We start from the raw sequence: 22278 nt of genomic DNA, 5'->3' as shown, positions 1-22278 counted from the left end.
ATTCTCCAGTTTATGGCTTACCTAGGCCTCTTGTTTTCCTTCTCTTTTTTACTTCTTGAATACTATCTATTTTTTGAAAATATCTTAGAACCATTGTGAAATAGGAGGAAGAGTAGTTAGGAATTTTTACCCTTTATTTAAAAATTTTAAAGTATATTTATAGATGCTTAATGGGGAGACAGTTGAAAACAGCCCAATTAATGAAGAGCTTGTTGTATAGACCAAAATTGTGGCCTGTCACATTTTAAAGGTGCTGATGCCTTCCAAAGAGATTACATGTCATCTTGTTTCAAAATGGTCCTGGCAGACTCATGGTAGATGCTGACGCTTTTAATTTTTCTGAGAGCTATTAAAATTGTAGAACTTTGGAACTGTATTCCCATCTCACCTTGATGGGCCAAATGATTGAATAGAGCATGTGATAGGAATCTTTCCTGTATGATGAAGCACCATGGAAAATCCTGAGTTGGCAGCTTGTAAGGTGATTACAGATCAACTCTCTGAGTTTTTCATCATCTGCGCATCTGTATGTTCTCTTGGGATAGGAAGGTCTCTTCATACCCACAAATCAGACATCCGGTCCATCCTTTTTCTCTCTCCAGGAAATAGTATGTTACCTCTTAGTTCACATTAAAAAGGATTGCTTCTTGTCCTATACACCAGAAGAGATACTAATGGTATTTCCTTCTTTCTGGAAGAAGTAAGAAACAAGGGAGATGGGATTTAGTGCAGAAAAAAAGAGAGAAAGAGAGAGAGAGAGAGAGAGAGAGAGAGAGAAATGGAAGTGAGGGATCTTAGCAGTATCTATGTTCTTAGGAGGTAACTTTTATTGACCATAATATTTTATTGACCATAATACTTGGTTACTCAATAAGCAGGGTTTGGTAGGCTTCAGTAAGCCTTATTTCATGATTTGCAAGAGGAAAGTGGCTGGTTTGGAGAAGAAATGATCTGTGAGAGAATGCTATATTCCAGTTGAATATGACATAGGCAGCTAGTGGCCATCTGCTGTTAGCACCCTCTGATGAAATGAGTTAATTTCAATTCTCTATCAGGATTTTCACTGAAATCCACTGTCTGATGGGCCAGAGCAAGCTAGTTTGATGTGCCAGTATCTCTTTACCCTGTGTACACCTCTAGGACTGCTTGGGCATGATCAGCTTGATGCCAGTGTATCTATTATTCCAACAAATGCTAATCAGAGATAGGATTTTGATTTTAAATTCAAATTCACTATGCACTATTAGCTTTTCTAACATTGTGTGCTCTTGATGGCCTCATTTACATGATTTTTAAAATGCATTTTTGGCTAGAACTTTATTATCTGAGTGTTCTTTTATTTAGCACAAGTTTTTGGAGGAGTTTTTTTTTTTTTCTTTCTTAAGGGTGTGAAGAGATTTCTTAATCTCTTTGCAACAGAGATATACCATGGTTGAACTCCATATGACCACATGATAATCGTTATTAGGATAGTATTGCATAGAAGTTAGAACCACTGAAGTAAAAAATGCCTGGATTCAGATCCTACTTCCTCAACTCCATCTATGTTATGTTGAGTGCATATAATGAACCTGTACAGAAGTTATTTAACCCCATCATCTTTACCCTCATCTTTTAATGGAGATAATAATATCACTTGCCTGGTAGGGTTTTTGAGATAACTTCATTAGAACAGCGCATATATCAGCCAGCATTGTCTAGATTATGCTGCAGTAACAGATAAATCTAAAATATCAATGGTTTACAACAGAGATTTATTTCATTCCTACTCATGTCCATCGTGGGTTGGCTCTACCTCGGTTCCATATTCTCTTCATCCTGAGACACAACTGAAGAAGAAGCCTGTGATTGTCTAAGGACAGAAGGAAAACATTGTGGCTTTAACAGCTTCTTCTTAGAAGCAGCACATGTTACTTCCATTCATATTTAATTTGTCAAAGTAAGCCATATGGTCAAGCCTCCTATCAGTTCGTGGGTATAGCATGCAACATGCAATGCACATTGACTGAAACATAATAAGTGCTCAATAAGCAGTAATTTTAATTTTTAAGTCCTGCTCACAAAAGGTAAATTAATAGTTTGAGATTCCTGTCATCTTTTGCTAGCACAGAGAAGACTAATATTTATGTGTTTGTCAGATGGTTCTCTTAAGAGCAAATGAAGGGACTGAGTGCTTCCTTTGAAATTTCCAGGGAAAGTGGTCTATGGAGAACCCATAGCAGCAAGTCTTGGCACAGATGGCACTCACTACTGGCATAAAGAGTGGCACCACGCAGCCCACCATGTTATGGGCCCACCCCTGAGACCAGACCCTTCAACACCGGACTTTCTCATGAATCTATTGGCTAAGTAATAATTTAGCAGATGATTGTGAAGTGTTTTGCCAAAATAAGGTATTCTATGAGTCTCATGTTTGAGCATAGAACATCTTGTCCTACTATCTGACCTTTCATTGACCTCCACTGTTCTGTTCTTGAGGTGATAAATAGGCTATGGGGAGGTCCTCAACTGAGACCAAAAAAGCAGTGGCTTAATTATGATATAATTATTATCAAAATAACCCCCTGGTATTTGAATAGGGAGTGTTGGGATGTCCAGGAATGATGTAATCATTCTTCCCAGAAAGTAGCATCTCTGAAAATAGTTTGGATGGCTTTTCCTGGGGATAACCTACCTGAGGGCAGGATTTTGCCTTTCATCCTTACAGTGTCTCTTCCCTAGATCAAAACCTGTTGTATGTATACAGGCACATCTGTTTCTTGGGTTATATCACCACAGAGGAATATTCAAGAATATGGAGATGATAAGAACAAAGCATAATCAAGAGACCTGGTTCTAGGCAATAAATGATAGAAAAGGTGAGGAAAAATTAGAAGAGAGTAAAATTTCAGTAAACGTTATCTGATTTCTCTGAGAAATTCAAATACCAGACCCAAGTTAACAAAGAGATTTTCACAACCAAAGTTCAAGAGTTCATTTACCCTTTTCTTTCAGCCTCCTTCATTCTTCACATGTCTACATCTCCGAGATTGTTCACCAGTCAAAACAGGATATCTGTTGTTGGTGACATGAACATCCTCAGTCAGTGTCACATCTCTGCTCATCACAACATTGCCATTTGAACAGGAGCTGCCTCTGTTCATGTGGATCACTGAGCTTCATCTTTGTGTAGTGCTCTACTCACAAAGAATTTTCATTTACATTATTGCCAGTGATCCTAAAATAATTATTATTGAGTACATAACATCATCAACTTCTAGATAAGACTGAGCGTTGGACAAACTCATAATCACAGAACCATCCAGTGATGGAGCCTAGATCCAGTTTTTCTGACTTGAGCATGATCCTGCATCACACTTCTTACAATAATATTATTTTCCAAGGTGCTTCCTAAAATAGAGATGGGCATGGGTGAAATATGTACTTGAGAAATCCACTCATTCTCCATTACAGTTTTCTGACATTCAATTGAGAGGAGAATCAGGAGGACAGGAAAAGTTCTGGTAGTTTCCTCCTGACATCTTTTATTTACTCATCCCACACTCTCATGTGTTCTTCTTTGTCAGTGGTGATCTAACCACAACAGGAACGGACCATTGCACTTTCAACACCTGCCAGAAAGCTCTTGGAAAAGATGATTTCACTAAGATTCCCAATGGGGTGAATGGTGTTGAGGACCGGATGTCAGTAATATGGGAAAAAGGCGTGGTGAGTTTCACAGGATCTAGTTTGTTTTGATGAACAGTTTAGCCAGGATCTGTCTCATTTCAGGACCAGAGTACCACAAACCTTCACAGAAAAGCTTTTTGACTGTTTTTATTAGAGACTGGGAATGCAACACCATGACCATTGCCACCCCATTCCCCAGGATAATAATAAGAAATCATTTTCAACTCTGCCTAATTTAGTTTAGAAGATGCATTGCATCATTATGCAGACATTAGGAGGTAAATTTAGATTGGGTTCCAAGAGGAATACTCTCTAAGTCTATGAAACGTTATAGCCCTTCTACTTCATTTCTTGTGTCTTTTAATTCCCAGTTGGAATGATTAAAAATACGTGAAGGATTTTTATTATGTCCATATCTCCTTTTCATGAAATTTTTGTAGATGTCCCCTTTTTGAGGACTTTTGAACATCATATTTTTGAAACTGCTATACCAAGTCACATAAATAATAATAATCCAAAGTCTAGCAAAAGAGATTTTTTTTAAATGTCCATGATTTAAAAATTTCTCCCTGAGCATGGAGTAGAATCAAGGGGCTAAATATTCATGTGTTAACCTGTCCATCCACTTGACATGTGCAGTTGCACGGATCAGTGGGGAGAATTGCCTGGTCAGACCTGGGGCCACCATTTTCATGCCATTCTCACCCATTTCTCAGAAACCCTCCCTTAGATGACATGTTACTTCTCTTACACTTCAGAATCCCCTCCACATACCATTCCTTCTAACTCTAATCATTTACCAGTTCTTGCCATTTGGATTTCTAACATGTCTTCTTATTTCCACGCTCATATTTACTACTCTAGTTTGAGTCCTGTCTTTTGTTTGGATCACTGCAGTAGTCTCACAGCTGGTGCCCCTGCTGCCAGTTTCTCACTTGCTACAGCCTATGCTATACTCTAGTACTAGCGCTGCCTTCCAAAAACAAAGAACAATCCATGCTACTTTCTTCTTTAAAACCCTTTATTATTCTCCATTATTTACAGGATGATATTTGAACAATTAATTTACATGTAAGGATCTTCAAAACATCTCTCTATATATAGCCCTATCTTTTGCTAAACATCCTTTCAGCCCTTTTTACCTCTACCCTAACCCTAATCATTCCCAAATTACTCTTCTTCTCTTTCTCTTTGCTTAGATTTTCTTGCTAAAAGTTCAACCGTTTTCTCTGAACTCGTGCTATTAAAAAATGAGTATGTTCATTACAGCAAACTTTCGTAATATACCAAGTGTAGAAATGACTTTAAAGTCATTGAATATTTCTTAATAATGTACAGGAAACTGCTATTTTATGAAAGATTCAGATGGTTTACTCATAGGAATATTACTCTCAGGATGTAGTTTTTAATCATTTTGTGAGACATGGACACACTGATGATTAAATAAACCTTAAGGATGTTCCTGACCATATAAATGTACATAGGGATAATCTCCCAACATTTAAAAAGAAACATATTGTTTCAGAGAGACCACATTTATCCAAAGTTTGCCCATATGAAAATACCTTGTAATAAACTGTCTGAGATTACTGGTTCATGTACAGTTTGATAGCCACAAAATTTAATCTCTTGAGTTGATTTTTCCTCTTTCTAAAAGTGTTGTCATCTAATTTAAAGGCCTATCTTATTTTAACTCTATAATATTCTGCCTATTATCTACATGATCATCTCATAAATCCTAGGTCTGCAGTAAGTAAACCAGATCATAAATGTAGTAGGTGGTAGTCAACTCTAAACAAAAATTGGAAATCCTCTTGCCAACATTCAGCTGTTGTCTGTGTGATTCTGAGAAGGATGGGGAAAATTAGTGAGACGTGGCGGTTAAGCCTAGGTTTTTAAAAAGTTATCTTCAAGCTTCCATTTATTACATCATCCCCATCATTATAAGGATAGTTTAAGACTTACAAGCATCCACAGATGTATTTGGCTCCACAATATAAGAAATTAGATGCAGTTCTGTTTGGTTCTAAAAGATACGAGTTTTGCACTTTTATTGATAGGAGATTTTTTAATGACCAAGTATATGGTCATTAAAACAAATGCATTTTCTTTCTTGAATTGTTTTACAGCATAGTGGTAAAATGGACGAAAACCGGTTTGTGGCAGTTACCAGCACAAATGCAGCTAAAGTCTTTAATCTCTATCCAAGAAAGGGAAGAATAGCAGTGGGATCAGATGCAGATATTGTGATTTGGGACCCAAAAGCCACAAGGTAAGTCTGAGTTCTTATGTTCCTTAGCTTCTCCATGGAGAAAAAGCACTAACTTTCAAATAAATTATTTATTGGCCTCCACCAGACACTTCTTATTAGTTGATTTATTTAGTCTATTTTTGAGCCTGTGCACAAGATAAGAGTCCTGATGTACAAATGTTCCTTTGTTTTTCTTGGCACAGAGGATGCAAAAGTTGTGTTGCTTTACGGTTTCCTTGAGATGCATTTGTGTGTAAAACCCATATGAATTTACCACTTTAGCAGTAAGCTTGGCAGACACCTGAGTTCACAAGGAGGAAAGGTATAGAGCAATGAAGAAAACAGGAGACTTACTTTGAAAAGGGCTGACTTGAAAACTCAAAATAATTACAGCCTTTTTAAAGCTTTCAGATAGAAAAATTCCAGCACAAAGGATGTCACTTTTGAGTTAGCCAAATTTTCCAGTTGAGTTCATCTTGAGCTTATCATTCCCAGTAGACTCCAGCTTTTTTGTTTCCGATTTCCATAATTCTGTGTTAATATTGCAGATTTGGCAATTTCCACCAACTCAGGAAAGCATTCAATAGAAGTTGAAGCTCTGGTAATTTCTCCTTCTAAAATATTAGCACAGACAACACCTGCATCCCAATTTGTGTCTTCCATAACCTTTGCATTTGTACTGCAGAAAGTCCCACATACCTTAATGTTGTCTGTGTGTGTGAGCACACGTGTAGACAGGGATACATAAGACCTTCCACTTCTACTGAATCGGAATTATACTAAGCAATATAAACTCTATAGTTTCTTGGAGGTGTTATTGTCACAAAGGCCCAACCTCCACTGAAATGCTCCTCTAGGGAACTGAAGACTACCTCTAGGGAACTGAAGACTGAAAAGCACTAGAGCTACCGTCCATTGCTATGAGCTTAAAAATAAGCCCTAGATATTCCCATAGAAAATGCTTATCTTTTGTAGTTTAACACTTCCTGGGCATTCATTGTCCTAACCCAGGCACCAGTTCACGTTGTGGACAGTCCATAGTCAATGCCAGCAGCCCTCCATGAACATGTACCAGCTTGATGCTGGCTTGAGGTCATGCAACACAGTACATGGTGATATGAACATCTTGTTTACATAAATGTCCTCTAAGATAGCAATAAGGGACAACTCAGGGTCTTTGTTATGATGTTAATGAGGAACTATTGCTCATGGAAGGACTAAATATCTGATTGTCAAACCATGGAGGCCTCTCTCCCTGAAAAAGAAATGAAGACAAATAGAACCAAATTCGGGGCAGCTTCTCTACTAGACTAGAAAAATTGTGCTTGGGAAGGCGAAGGAAAAAAAAATTACTTGGATTTGGATTAGTTTGTGGATGAATTGAACATGCTATGTTTAGAGAGTTCCTGATATTTTAAATATCACTCTACTTATGCTGTTGCGCACCCAGCAGGGGCCTGCCCAGCATCATTTCTGCTGTGATTCAAACAATTTAGGCTGCTGCAAGTACTGGGACAGATAGATCTTTTGAAATAATTTGTGGCTTAAGGAGATGATGATTCTTAATCAGAAAACCTCAGAAATTTCAAAAGGGAGAAAACATGCAGAAGAAATATTCGTGAAAAATGGTGTTTTTGGAGCATTGCATCTGGGAGAGTCCTGATAATTATTAGCAATCATTTGCATTTGTACCATTCTCAGTGTTTTAAAAACTGCTTTGATTTCTGAAACATGACTTATCAAGGAGGTCCACTTACAGTGATGGGAAGACCAAAGCACAATGGCATCTGTGATCCGTTGATACAAGATCCATTGATCCGGTGTTTCTGACTTTGCAAACTTTTATGTTTTTCATGAGATTTGGTACCATGCTATCTCCTGATACCAAAGCAAAGCACTTTATACTGTCCTTGCTTGGGCATGTTCTGTTTCTTCTTTCATTCAAATGGGCCAGGCACAAAAAGACTCTTTGGATTTGATTCTATTCTCTGTTACTCCTTTTCAAAGATGAGGGAGAAATGAAAATAGTCAATTGAGTGATCCAGCCTTGTTCCTAATAGTGTGAAGAGCCATGGGAGGTCATTCCCTGTGTTCTTCTTTTTAACCCTATGCCTGGCATCTGCAGCAACATTCACCTGAAGCTGTTTTCATTTGTGGGGGTGACATCAGCTCAGGGGTAAAGCATTGTCTTCCAAAGACAGCTGGACAAAGAGAAATGACCTGAACCTAGGGGTGTGAATAATTCACTTACTTTATTTCCACATATATTGTTGCTTGGGGAATATTTATAGGCTGTGATTATTTCTCTTTGAGTCATGTTTTTAGATGATATAAATTTAGAGCACTTTCGCACAAGTTCGAGTTGCTGATTTCTGTAACATTGTTTTGCCCTTCCTTTCCTATTCAGTTTTTGCAGAAGAGCACATAGTGATCCAGATGTTTACTTCTTATTTTTTCAGAGCTATCTATTACCTGCCTCGTGTCCCTCATTTCTAATCTAAGAATAACTAATCTAAGGTCAAACTAAAAAGTTTCTGTACTTTTAAGTTTCTATCTCTCTTTCTCTGATCAATTCTCTAGTATTTCTTAAATGATACTTGTCCTTCACTTTATAGCAATCATGATAGCAGATAATTAAATATTTGCATTTTCATATATGTGACTTTGGGGATAAAGATACGCATTGACGTTTAATTATTAGCACTATGTCTTCTTTACCTACCTCTGCTTATCGTGTCTGCCTTGCTTTGAGGGCTAAATGAAGACAGCACAGCCTGAGTACCTGCTGTGTCGGTTCTGGGTCCCAGCTCCATCCGTGCTCAGCTGGGGACCCAGGCAGGTCAGTTAGGCTGAGTAGCCCCTCTCTCATATGTAAAGTGAGATTATTCATAATTGTTATGCCTACCTCATCATATGAAAGAATTTGTGTGAAAATGTGTTATAAACTAAGACAGTGTTCCCCAGAGACAAGATTATGTATTGTTCTGGTTGCTTCCTATTTTCTAGTAGGGCTGGTGTCATTCTTTGTTAGCCATCTTCATTTTTAGGTATCCTCAGCTGTTTGCCTGAGGTGCCCAGCGAGGCTGATGAGCCAGAGGCTTCTATTTTTCTGACCCTCAGATTCTTTAAAAAAAACGAGACCTTTGTTTTTCTTTTCTTTTCTACTGTCCTTCTGATAAATGGAGAAATATTCTCTTTACTTGGCAGAATATATTGAAAGGATCTAGCCCTCTTCGGATTTCTGTGACTTCTTCTGCATCTCGCTTCTTCAACCCTTTAAGAATTTTCTCTACACCACCCTCAGGATGTTTTGCACTATCATGATTCATCCCTTTCAATGTGAAAATTGCAGAATGTGGGAAACAGGAGAGAAGGGGCAGTTGGAGAGGAGACTTCATAGAATAATGAATCTGGAAGAATATTTGAATAAGAAGAAAATGTGTTTATTATGCTTCTTATCAAAAGAGAGAATTTTGTGGAAACTGTCTGCAAATTCCTTATCTAGGTCGATCATAGCTCCAGCTTTCTTTATTCTTGGCCTGATTGTTATGAGAAAGTTGCTGGCTGTTCCTGAACAAAATTTATGCTGATGACCTCAGTGAGGACCTTTCTGAGGCATGACAATATTTTTAGCTTTCTCCAGCTGCCCATGCACCCAGAGCCTCCCGCTGGCCTTCGCCACTGAGTCGCTGCTGTGGGAGTCTGCCTCTACCCACCTTGCACACGGGGCTCTGCTGGCTGCCGCACACCCGCTTCCAGCACCAGACCACTGTCTTTACTCACTGACTTCCTCTCTCATTAACATTCTTGAAGTTGAATCCGGTTTTTAAAATAGACCTATTATTTCAGAATACTTTTAGATTTACTCAAAGATTGCAAAGATAGTACAGAGCTCCCCTATATGCCACACTCAGTTTTTTATTATTATTCCTGTGGTAGATTTGTTGTTATTAATAAGCCAATATTGAAATGTTACTATTAACTAGAGTCCAACTTTATTGAGACTTCCTTAGGTTTTTTATTTTATTTTATTTTATTTTATTTTATTTTATTTTATTGATTTTAGAGAAAGGGAGAGAGATTGTAAGCACCCACAGCAGGGAGGAGCAGAGGGGAAGAGAGAAGAAGGGGGAGAGAATCTTTGGCAGACTTTGCGAAGAGCATAGGGCTAGACCCAGGGGCTCGATCTCATGACCCTGAGATCATGACCTGAGCTGAAACCAAGAGTCAGTAGCTTAACTGGCTAAGCCACCCAGGCACCCCAAGGTTTCCTTAGTGTTTACTAATATTCTCTTTCCTGTTCAGAATCCCATCCAGGACACCACATGGCATTCAGTCATCATGTTTCTCTAGCCTCCAGTGGTCTGTGAATTTCTCTTTCTTCGTTTCTGATGACCTTGAAAGTTTTGAGGAGTACTAGTCAGGCATGTTGGTAGAATGTCTCTCTGTTATGATTTTTCTGATAATTTCCTCATTATTATCCTGGGTTATGGATTTAGGGAGGAAGACCATAGAGGTAGTGCCATTTTCATCCCATCCTTCCAAGGATCTATGCTATCAACACGACTTATCACTGCCAGTGATGACCTGGATCAGCTGGCTGAGGTAGAGCTTATCAGCTTTCTTCACTGTACAGTGCACTCATTTTCTCCTTTTCCAGATTATACTTTTTAGAAAGAAGCCACTGTGTACAGCCCACACTTAGGGAGTGGGGAATTATGCCCTAGGTCTATGTTTTAATTGATTCTACATCTTCAGGGCCTGGCCCAGTCCAGCACAGCACAGAAGCACAATGAATGTTGAATGGGTGAGCAAGAAGGACCCTCCACAGTACATGTAGGAGTCATGTGACTAAGAAATGTCAGCAAGCACATTATATGCTTAAAGTTGCTGAGAGCAAATCTTAAATAGCCTCACCACAAAAAAAGAAATAGTGATTTTGTGACATGACGGCTTTATGGTAATGATTTTGCACTATGTAAATCTATCAAATCACCTTAAATTTCCCCTATTTGTCAATTATATCTTAATGAGGCTGGTGAAAAATAAAGAAATGGCATGACAGAAAATTGGAAATACTATATTCAGTAGCAGTTACAGAGAGAGGAAAAGTAAGAAGCCTAGCATCTCCTCACCTTATGCTTTTAACTTATTGCAAGTTGTCAATAAATGATTTTTGAAAGAATGAATCAAGATGAATATAAGTCGAAAAGATTTTCCAAAGAGAGAAGGAAGAACTGCTCCCCTGCTCTTATTTTCTTTGTGTTTTCTTAAATTTTGAGATTGGGGAAGAGTGAGCTTGTTAAGCAGCTCTTATAGAGAAGAAAAGGAAGCAAATAGAGTTGCCTTCCTGTGAGCCTTCCTTCAAGTGGTTACTCAGCATGGGAGCACCGAGGTGAACACTGTGTGAGAGCCAAGCCTCACCTTTAGGAAGCTGACAGGAAGCAGGAGAGGAGAGGAGATATAATGGCAAATACAAATATAATATCAGTCTTAGGAGGAATGTGTTAAGAATAGCCATGAGAGGCAGGAGCAAGATGCCACCAAAGTTCAAAGAAGATCATTTTCACCTTAGCACTGTCATTGGTGTAGGACCACATTAGAGGGGAGAGTAAATGGGGCTTCTGGCTCTGAGTGTCAAGGCTAAAATATGAAGGCAAGATAAACCAAGGGTCTGGATGGAAAAGAACCAAGGCCAGGGATTACGTGAGAGAACAGGTTCAGGCTGTGGAAGGAAGCGGGATGGTGAGAACGTCATGGGCTGCCTCTCTATAATTTTACTTTTGTTTATTGTGACAGAGGCAATTTTAAACAGAGCTCATCTAGTGGAAAAAACATCGTTTGATCAGATGAACGTATCTATAGGATGTTTTTTTTTAAATGACTTTTATTTTACCTACCTGGTTTTGATATATAGCTGAAGGTTGGTGATGTGAGGGCTTTCCATCTGACCACACCGTTAGAGGTTGGCCAAAATTTTCCCTTGAAATTTCCCAAAAGGTTTTAGCAAAAACAATTGCTCAATTGACTAGTTAGTATCTCAAATGAGAGCAACATGCATTTCACCGCAGACCCTGAAGGGGGCGCCCACAGCCCACACTGAGACCCAACCGGGCGATTTGAGGTACTGGTTATGCAAGCAAAAGCCAGCCTCTGGAGAATGGATGTGTTTGCTAATAATTTTTGGCTTCATGGTACATAGATGTTTCCCTCTTTTTCTAAATTCTCATTATTTATTAATGGCATGTAGAAGTAAGTATGCTTGCAACACAATCTGTTACCTTAAAAATGGGCTGCATTATGGTTACTGAGGGCGACTAGAGCCAAGAAAAAGCAGTGCAGCCATGCCCTCTTTTTTTTTTTTTTTTTTTTTAAACCCGTGAAAAGCTGGATGATTCCAGGATGAGAAATCTGACATGTGGGATGGATGGTGAGAGAGAATTGGGAGTGGGAGTCTGTAGAGAAGGTTTGGACAACCTAATGAAAGATCACCTAAGATGTTACCAGCCTGTAAAAAGTTCCTGCAAAAATCGACTGCAGTAGCTCTTCTGTGTCATTGCACAATAAAAACAAACTGCATTTGGTGCATATGGAGCACCTTTTCCAGAAGTAAAAAGAATCTGCTGTATTCAGCTTGATGGCTCATTGAGCTAGTGTCTATTGGTTGTGACAGAGAAATGTGCCCTAATGCTTCACTACTTGGGTCAAAGATTCAAATTTAAGGACACATTCCTTATCTAAATGTTTGGCTTGTTTCTGTAGAACATTTTGGGACTCAGAGTCAAGGGGACGAAATCAAGAGTAGGATTTTCATGTGGTATCAGGAGAGAATCTTGTGGCATCACGTAGTCAAGAAGGAGACTTGTCAAATTAGCCAACTTGTTAAAAATCGTTTTAAAGAGGATGGCATGTAAGTTATTTGCAAGCTCATAGCAGCAGCAGTAACTCACGTTCTGGCAATTTAAGACTATCCTATGAGCCTCGGTTCTTCAGTATTCATTAAATAGCACTTAGTTACTATGGCAACTGTCCCCTTTCAGTATTTATGAGCTACAGGATATCTCACAGAATCTCAAGCACATGAGCACATAGCTAAACACATTGTGTGCACTGGGACATTTAATGAAGACTTTTAGCTAGACCATATTCTGCAAAGCAGGCATATTTTGCTCACAGCTATTTTCATTTATTATTTTTTAATTCAATTATAGCAGGCTTTGACCTTGAATATACCATTCTTAAAGGCATTGTGCCATCTCTCCTGCTTAATTTCCTTCCCTTTCTCATCGAAGATAGATATAAATGAATTTTACTTTATACTCAGTGAAGAGTAATGACTTGTCGCCTAGGAAAGTGCCCCTTTGGATTCTGGAGGGGGCCTTGTGCATGTAAGGAAGCAGAGGAAGAATGACAGTTTCATCCTTGGGTGATGGGGGTTGTGAGTGTGGGAGCCAGGAAGAGATAAGGGATAAAGTGCCCTTAGGCAAATAGTGATGGCTTCTTATTATAGCTATATCATCAGGGACTGTTTCACAGAAGCTTCAGGCATTTTGTTGTGGGTATCATTTGACTAATTTGTACACTACACTCTCCCTCTTCCTCAAAAGAAGCATGTACACGCACACATACTAGCTCACACGCAGCAACTGCATTTCTGTTTATAGAAGTCAGGTCTGCCTGGAGACTCTGCTTTTAATGCCTGTTTCTACTGTTTATAACTCTTTCCCTGGTTCCCAAACCCACACAGGAGCAGCGAATATGTGTAGGATTGAAAGGGTGGGAGGCCCAGGCCTTGTACCAGGTACGCGGGTAGAAATGACAGTTGATACTGTGATTTTTCACTGTGTTGTCTCGCATACACTTGGGGAGGCCACATGGTGTCAGATTAAGGTTGTCCAAGCCATGCTTTGGACAAAGACGGGGGCACCCTTCGTAGAGTAGTGGACATAGACGTTTACAGTAATTATGACCATTTTCCTGGCAGATGATTGCAAAGTATCCTGAGGAATAAGTGTCTTTTGCTTATCCACACAAAATCCTGCCCATCTTCCTGGTTCCTGGGGGCAGGAGCAGAAACGTAGTGTAAAGCAAAAGGCTTTGAGGTTTAATTCCTTTTACTAACTAGATGTGGCCTTGGGAATGTTAGTTAATTTTTCTGAATTTCGGTTTCTTCATTTGTAAAATAGGGATGATGATGGTGATGGTATTTATTTCATAGCATGGTCATGAATAGTTAAGATAGTAGAATGAAAAAAATTAAAAACAAAATAACTAAAATGGCCTAGTACAGAATTAATGTTCAGCAGTGCTTGGCATACAGTAGGTGCTCAGTTAGTAGTAGTAGGTGGTCAGTGGCAGTACTAGTCAATTTATTGAATAAGTGAGACCTATTATTAACTATAGTTCTAATTCAAAAGTCCTTGAAATAATGATTTAATTCAGACATGACTAAAAGATACTAGAATTATATTTCATACAGAAGTTACACCTCTTGCACACATCCAATTTTCACCAAGAATTACTAAAGTCAAGAAGTTTGGATGGATTCTTCTGGCTGAGATGACTTGATTAAAGGAGGACTCATAAGTGCCTCCAGGGCTGACTCCTTTGAAAAATTGTTTGCTGGGAAACTGTTCCAACAAAACCCCTAGGATTTATTTTGTGGCCTTCAGAAGACATTTGCTTTAAAAAAAGTTTCTGACTACCCATGAATTTGCTGATTACATATGGGTAAAGTTTTAACCACTATTTATTCCAACTTGTTTATTTAAACATGTTCTTATTCAACTGAACCTTTCAAGTGAGCTAGAAAATGATTTCCAGAAACTTCACTACTAATAGTGGCATTTTTTTTTAATTATAAAAGAAAAACAGCTTAGGAACAGATCACAGTAACCCATTCTATCATTGATCATTTGCCTTTGCCAGAGTAAGCACAGTTTATTTTAAGCATTAGGATTTGGACAAAAAAATAAGCACCAAAGGGGAGGTAGTTGTGTAAAAGGCATAGGCTTTTCTAACCAAGTGGCTACTAGATGTTTCTTTCTACACGACGTATATTATATATTTTTTGTGTTTTAGGCATTTACCTATCTTAATTACAGCTGCAGCCCTAGGTCTCAAAACAATGCCAAAACATCACTCATAGAAGCTCAGTAGTTATTTGTTGAGTGAATAAACCAGATGCTAATGGTCTTGGGCCAATGAAAAAATGTGTGCCTTAAAAATTTTAGATGGGCTTTGTTTATCTGTTTCTTGAACTGGTTTAATATCGGTTTTACATTTCTTCCCTTTGAGTTAAAGAAAAAAAAAATTCTTGGCACTCCTACCTTCTCCTTCCCCAAAACAGTGCCTGGCAAAGATGCATTCCTGAGTCAGTGGCCAGTAGCATTGCCAGAACTGGCCAGGACTGTGGCTTAAGCCAGGTTGGATCCTTTAGTGGGTCAAACAATTCTGGTTTTTGTCCAGATTCACTCTTAATTCTGGCCACTTATCTTAAAAACATGGGGACCTTGGTTATGAAGAAAACAAGACAGTGAAAATGGATCAAAAGAAATTTAATATCAGTACCTGGAAAGAATCCCAGGGTCCTTATATTCTTAAAGCACAGCAAAGAGCCATGGTTTTTTTTTTTTTTTACAAAGGCCTTTGTGGAAAGCATCTGATGGGAAGAAGATCACAATGGAAGTCTATTTGGAGACAGTGAGTGATGTGGGGAAGGGCAGTCTTTTCTAATGGCCTGAAAATTCCAAAAAACTTAATTGAAACCGAACTACCTTTTCCTTTTAAAACACAGGTTCTCAAAGTATGGTCCCTGGACCAGCAACATCCATATCCTTTGGGAATTTATTAAAAATGCAAATTCTCAGGCACTACCCCAGACCTGCTGCCCCAGAAACTCTGTGGGTAGAACCCAGCCATCTGTGTTTTAACAAGTACTACAGGAGATTCTGATGAATACCCAAGTTTGAGACCGACTGGTTCTCATAGAATTAGAGAAGACTTTGGGATTCATAAAGTCCAGTTAATTCCCTAAACAGAGTTCTATATGGCCTTGCTTGATTACTACTAGTTTTAAGGAAGTTACTACCTAACCAAACCGTTCAATCCTCTCTGGTATGGCTATAATTGTTAGGATGTTCTTCCTTTGATTGCATTAAAAGTTACCTCCTTCTAGGCCCTAAAACGTTTGCCTTTGGAGCTATGCATAATGTATCTGTGCTTTATTAAGACAGTTCATTCATTCCTTCCTTCACTCAAATACTTGAAGAAATTTATTGGGCCCCCAATAAGTATCCCAGCACCAAGTAAGTATTGTCAGCTCCCTCAGTAGCCCCTTAGGTCCATGATTAGCAGAGTCCCAGTGTCCTGATGATGCTCTGTTCACCTTTTCTTGACACACACTTGTCTGTCCTATAAAGATGCGAGTCCCAGAACTGGACATGATTCTGCCTGTAATACCACCAGAGCAGAAACATGTGAGGCTTTTATATTGAATTAGTTTTATATTGTTTTATACTGAATGTAGAACTTTGCATTTCTTGTATTACATTTTTTAGGATGCACCTTATGATATTGCCATTTGCAGGTTAAAAACAGTGAAATGTAAGCGATTGCATGAAGTTCCAGTATCTTATCACATTTGTTCAGTCAGTAATTTAAAAACTAGTATTTGGTCTTCCTCTCTGATGTTTATGTTAAAATGACTAGGATTATACTAAATGACTGCCATTCTATATTATTACACTCTTTAAGTCCACTTGAGCAGAGAGTAATTTATAATGTTCATAATTTTTAGAAGATGCAATATTTAATATAAATAGAAAGTGAAAAAAATAATGCCCTTGCATATTCACCCCCAACAACTACCTTGGATCTTGGATGTGATGTTTATTACTCCTATTTGTGTTTCTTTCTATTTGTACTATATAGAGATGCAGTCCCAGGCCACTGTATGTATGTACATAGATGTAATTTTGTATATTTTTAGCTTTATATGAATTGTCTAGTACTACATGTATAATTATGTGGCTTTCTCAGTACTGTCTTTCTGGGACTTATTCATGTTGAAATGCATAGGTTGTTTCATTCACTTTCACTGCTATATAGTATTCTGTTTTGTGAATATAGCAAATTTGATTCTATATCATTTTGCTTGGGGTCATTTAGGACATTCCAGTCTCTCACTATTTCCGACACTGTGTACATCCTTGTATACATGTGTGAGAGTTTCTCTAGCACATTCATCTAGCCCCTGATTTCTTTGACATCAAATGCTGTCAAATTTTGCCAACAGAAGCATATAAAATTGCTTGATTTTTGAAACTAAATGCCGAACTCTCCATTTGTCCCCATTACATTTTATCTTGTTCCACCTTCATTTATTTAGTTATTAAAAACCATATATTGGGCCCCTGCTATGGTCCAGAGACCACAGGAGGCAGCTTACATTCCAGGTATTAGCTCTCACTGACAGAGAGATCTCGTCACCCTTACCATATATAAATGGAGGTTAAGGAATATACATATATATGTATGTGTGTGTGTATATATATTCATGCAGAGTGATGAGCTGGGAGTGCTGAGTGAGCTGCCTGTCTGCCTATGAATCCAAGGTCAGAGCTCCCTCAGGTTCTGCAGGGCAGCAGATTGCATGCTCTGTCCTTGGTGACAAGTGAGTACTTGGCCAGCATGTGGCATGGATCCTTGCAAATCTGCCAACATTCCTGGACATCACTTCCCAGCACGTTTTGCTAGCAGTGGGATTCCTTGGACATGAGAGGACAGTTGACTTGTTTGTTTGAAAGATGTCATGCGCTGGTGAACACCTACTCAGTGTCTTCCCAGGAGAGTGGCCTTTGCAAACCAGAGAGAGCTGGGGAAGGAGAGTCAGGCTACATTAGCTTTATACTGCAGCTGCAATTGGAGTCATATTAAACCTCTTGCCTGATTTCCTTTGTCTAACTTGATTTCTTTTTGGCTGGGAGGCAAATGGATCAATATTGTTTTTTATGTCGAGATTATGTTGCCTGAAGGAAATTTCCCATCGGTTCAGTGTGCCTGCTTTCAGCTCTGTAATTGGGGCTGTGTGCTGTCTGGGCAATGAGGGGCCTCCCCAGAAATGCCCACGAAGCCTGCCATCTGTGCAGAGCCCACCAAGAGTGCCCTTCTAGAAGGGGGTCAAGCAGGCTGCCCCTTTCAGGGCAGAGCTTGGCATTTGTGCCAGACTCTTTTGCACATGTTGCTCTGGCCACACACTCATATAGACAGCTTTATTTTATTTTTTTTGTGTTCTGCAAAGCTCTTTTCTCCCTCCCTTGTCTCTGTATCTTTCTCTCTAGTTGGCCCGCTCTCTCCCTCTACATAAATTCTTCAAAGTTAGTTTCTTTACATTTCTGTGATGTTTTCTTCCCGTCTTCCTTCTCCTCACTCCTTGCAGCTGCAATTCATGCCCTTTTCTTATCACCAGCAGAGGAAAATGCTCATACTTTGCTCTCAGTTTCATTCTTCTATGAGGCATTTAAGGAAAGCTAAGATTCTGGAGGCAGAATAATAATAAGGCAATTTACCCACATGAAAAAAAAAATTGGAGCATTTATCTGTGTGGAAGGGTTGCTGAATTCCTCATGTGGTAGGGCGAAGGAAGACAGTAGTAATCAGTTATCTAGAAACATATATTTATTACATGCTCACTCTGTGTAAGAAATGGCATTCCTGAGAGCCATGGGGGGACATAAATAAAGGTGTAATACCTGCCATCAAAGAGGCTGCATTCTGGTTGGATAGACAAGATATTCTGGTGGGAAAGGATAAATAAGTCTTGGAAGAGGAAAATAATAGCACAGCAGTTCAAGAAGTGGGAAGGGTCTTGTGTGCTTCACTCCACAACAAATGAGTGGTCTGAATCATTGTCCTGAGTTGAGGTCATTGAGACCTCACAGGAGGCTGGGTTGGGCTTGTGAAAGGGCTTTGAATGAACTGGATCCTTGGGGTGGCTCTAGGTAAGTAGACAGGAGGCAATAAAGTCATCTAGATGGAGAAGTCAGGCAAATAAGGCGGAATGGAAAAGATATATTCAAGGGGCCGGAGAGCCTGGGCAGAGGGGTCAGGATGAAGGCAGTTGAAGGTAAGATTGGTCCTGGCAAACTGCCAAGGGCTCTGAGTGTTAGTTTAAGTATAGATTTTCTGAAGCAGCATGTGCCATTGAATGGCTTTGAGTGAGGGTTTGAATTGACCTGAATCTGTGCTTCTTGATCTTTACTTGGCACAGGTAGAAACTGATGTTATTTGTAGGGCATGTCATGGTGAAGAGAATTTGGAGACCAAGAGGAGAATGTAACATTATCAGTTTGTCTTGGTTTGGCCAGAACTTTCCCAGTTTTAGCACTGGAAGTCCCACATCCCAACAAATCCTTCAAGCTGAGCCTACACCAGGACTGCTTGTCTGTCACCTAGGAGGGTGCTTTTGATCACAGGTGACTAGCGGACGAACTCTCCCCCCACCTGGTCATCCTGGAATTTGAGAGTTTCAGTCTTGCATGTAGGCTCATCAACTGGGAAAGCTTGATGACCCAGGACTTTAGGGTGATGACTGTGCAGGACTGGTTGGAGTCTGAGAGAATGGTCAGGAGGCCATTGGTGGACTCTGGCTTGAGGGGATAAGACCTCATACAAGATGATGGCAACAAAAGTGGTAGCAGTGGGGAGGAATTGGCTTACGGTATTTTTCCCCCTAAAAGGAAAACTCTTCCCTGACAACTTAGTGAAAGATAGGAAATTGATGTAGTAGAGGAGTCTACTACAGCTTTATTAATATATGACCCAAGCATTTACTGAGTGCCAACTGGGTGCCATATATTGTACCCTAGGCTGAGTGAGAATGTCTTCCCTGAATGTAACTCAGGCCCTGATTGGACTGATTAAAAAAAAAAAAAAAAAAAAAAAACCACTCCACATAATTAGTGTAAAAGTAGTCGATCGGGGTGTGTGGCCCAGTGGTTAAGGGGCATGAGATCTAGAACAGAACTGGATGACTGCATTCAAATTCCAACTGTACCAATAGTATCTGTGTGACCCTGGACATGTTCCTCACCTCTCTGAGGCTCAGTTTCCTGCCAGTAAAATGTAGATATGTAATAATACCAACCTCTGAGAGTTGTTGAAAGGAGATAATACCTTCAACCTGATGCCTTGGCATATGAGTAAAACTTAAAGAGACATTAATGTCATTATTATCATTATCACACAAAATGATAAGACATGAGAGATTTACAAACTAGCAGAGAGGTATCAAAGTAAATGACCTTTAGAACTTGGGATCCTAGAGGGGCAAAGGCTTAGAGAAATCAACATTAGCCCCAGAATTCCAGTTTATTTTGTCAATCACAGTTTCACTCCTGTTTATATATATATCCTCCTCTGCACATTTAGTATGTAATTGGGAGGTCAACAAGGCACAGTTGTAGCAGTAACTTGCGTAAGAAGCCTCTTAGACATCATGTTGCACAGGACTGTTGAACATTTTTGGATGTCTGACTTCTCCAGGAAAGGCTCTCTAGATAATGATTTTGTTTTAGGCCCTTTATCCAGGTTTCATATACTTGGAAAACTTTTACAGTTTTCCTTCCTTCCTTCCTTCCTTCCTTCCTTCCTTCCTTCCTTCCTTCCTTCCTTCCTTCTTTCTTTCTTTCTTTCTTTCTTTCTTTCTTTCTTTCTCTTTCTTTCTTTCTTGACACAATCTTTTTTTCCCCTTTCTTTTTGTTATTTTTGCAAGTAAAAATTGTTCCTTTCAGCCACAATATATTTGAGCACTAGGGAAATTGAATACTTTTTAATGTTTATTAGTTATTGTTTTTTTTTTTTCTTGTAGAGAAATATCTATTCATGCCCTTTGTTCTTTTTTCTTTTGGTAGCATTATATTGCTTGTCTCTCTATTTAAATAGTCTGTCATATTTCTTACAAACTCCCCCAAAGTTCTATTGAGGAATAAATGCTGTCATTATATGAAAGTGTTTCATGGAAACTGTAAAGCACTATATATATATATTATTGTTATTAAAAAGTTGGCCTTGTTCATAAGTTAGAATGAAGTTTATAACAAACAGGTCCTTGCAAATTCAGAAACAGGCATGACAGTAGTGTGAGCTTCATTCAGGCAGGGATTTCTATCTGTTTTATTCCCTACTGCATCCCCAAGGCCTAGAACAGTGCATGATGTGGAATCAATCAATAAATTGGTAATCAACAGATATGTGTTGGTAATCATTGGTAATTAATTGGTATGTTGGTAATCAATAAATATATGTTAAATGAATGAGTATAAGATAAACACTTAGATGGAAAAGGGTTTTCTACAATGTTCCACCCAGATGACTTCTTTATTTCACTTCCTTTTTTGCCTCAAACCAGAAGTGAATAGAAATGTAGACAGCTGGTAGGTCAGAGCTTTGAAATAGTGGTCTCACAATTCTGGACTTATGAAACTCATTTCTTAGCACCTAACTTTCTATATGGTAATAGTATAAGCCTCATTAGCAATTTTTACCTCATTTATTTAAAGTGATAAACCAGAGACAAGAAGAGTTTAATAACCCAAGCATGGCTTTCAGCAATATGATAAAAGGCCCAGGTTGTTTTGTTTTTCATATGAGAGCATTATTAGTTCCTAAATATATGGCACCTCTGAGTCCCTGCATCCCTCATTTGTTGTTCTCTGGCACCTATGAGAATAAATTGTACACAAAGACTAAAAGAAAACATGATGGTATTCCGTAAAATTGATTCATTCTTTGGTGGCCTATTTTTGGAGAAAGGTTTTGCATGGAAATTTATGCTGATGAGTATAATCTCATGTGTAGACTTACATTCACTATCCACCCAGGGGCCTGGTACCACATTCTTTTCTCCAGTTTTTCTATTCTGTTTTTATCCTTAATTATCATACCTCACAATTTGTTTTCCTTTTAAAGTGCTTTAGTACTTCTGGAAGAAGAAGGTGTACATTTTCATATAAATGTGCATTTTATTCAAGACCAGTGTCCTGGATAGATCTCTTCTAGTGGGAAACAATATACGGTGGTCAAGCACTTAGTATTTGACTCTTGATGTATGATATTAGGTGAGTTACTCAGCTTCCTTGAGCCTCAATTTCCTCATTTGTAAAATAGGTATTTAAAAGCAGCCCTCTTCCTTTGGGTTGTGAGGAGGATTACATAAAATAATGTATGAAATGATGCTAGCGTACGGTTTAACATATAAGCATGCAGTAAAACAGAAGCTGCAACTGAATGTGATTATTTATCATCGTCATGTTCACATTGGTGATTTGGCCATGGCTCCTAGCCACTGAGGTGCTATT

General features: G+C 38.8%; 1 protein-coding gene and 1 long non-coding RNA gene across 2 annotated transcripts in view; both read left to right on the top strand.

The window, feature by feature from the left end:
• The window catches only part of DPYS (dihydropyrimidinase), a 77044-nt gene that overhangs the window by 30007 nt on the left and 24759 nt on the right, over positions 1-22278 (top strand). The window contains exons 5-7 of the mRNA XM_072774195.1: positions 2193-2349; positions 3567-3708; positions 5799-5941. Of these exons, the coding sequence (XP_072630296.1) occupies positions 2193-2349; positions 3567-3708; positions 5799-5941 (442 nt within the window). The remainder of the gene's footprint in view (positions 1-2192; positions 2350-3566; positions 3709-5798; positions 5942-22278) is intronic.
• Positions 15328-16746, top strand: LOC140603355 (uncharacterized). The gene is made up of 2 exons (XR_012006331.1): positions 15328-15622; positions 15717-16746. It is a non-coding gene; the product is annotated as an uncharacterized lncRNA (long non-coding RNA).

This window comes from Canis lupus, chromosome 14 (assembly GCF_048164855.1).
Source record: "Canis lupus baileyi chromosome 14, mCanLup2.hap1, whole genome shotgun sequence".
In the NCBI taxonomy this organism is placed as follows: Eukaryota; Metazoa; Chordata; class Mammalia; order Carnivora; family Canidae; genus Canis; species Canis lupus.
This window is presented reverse-complemented; position numbering and strand designations above follow the sequence as displayed.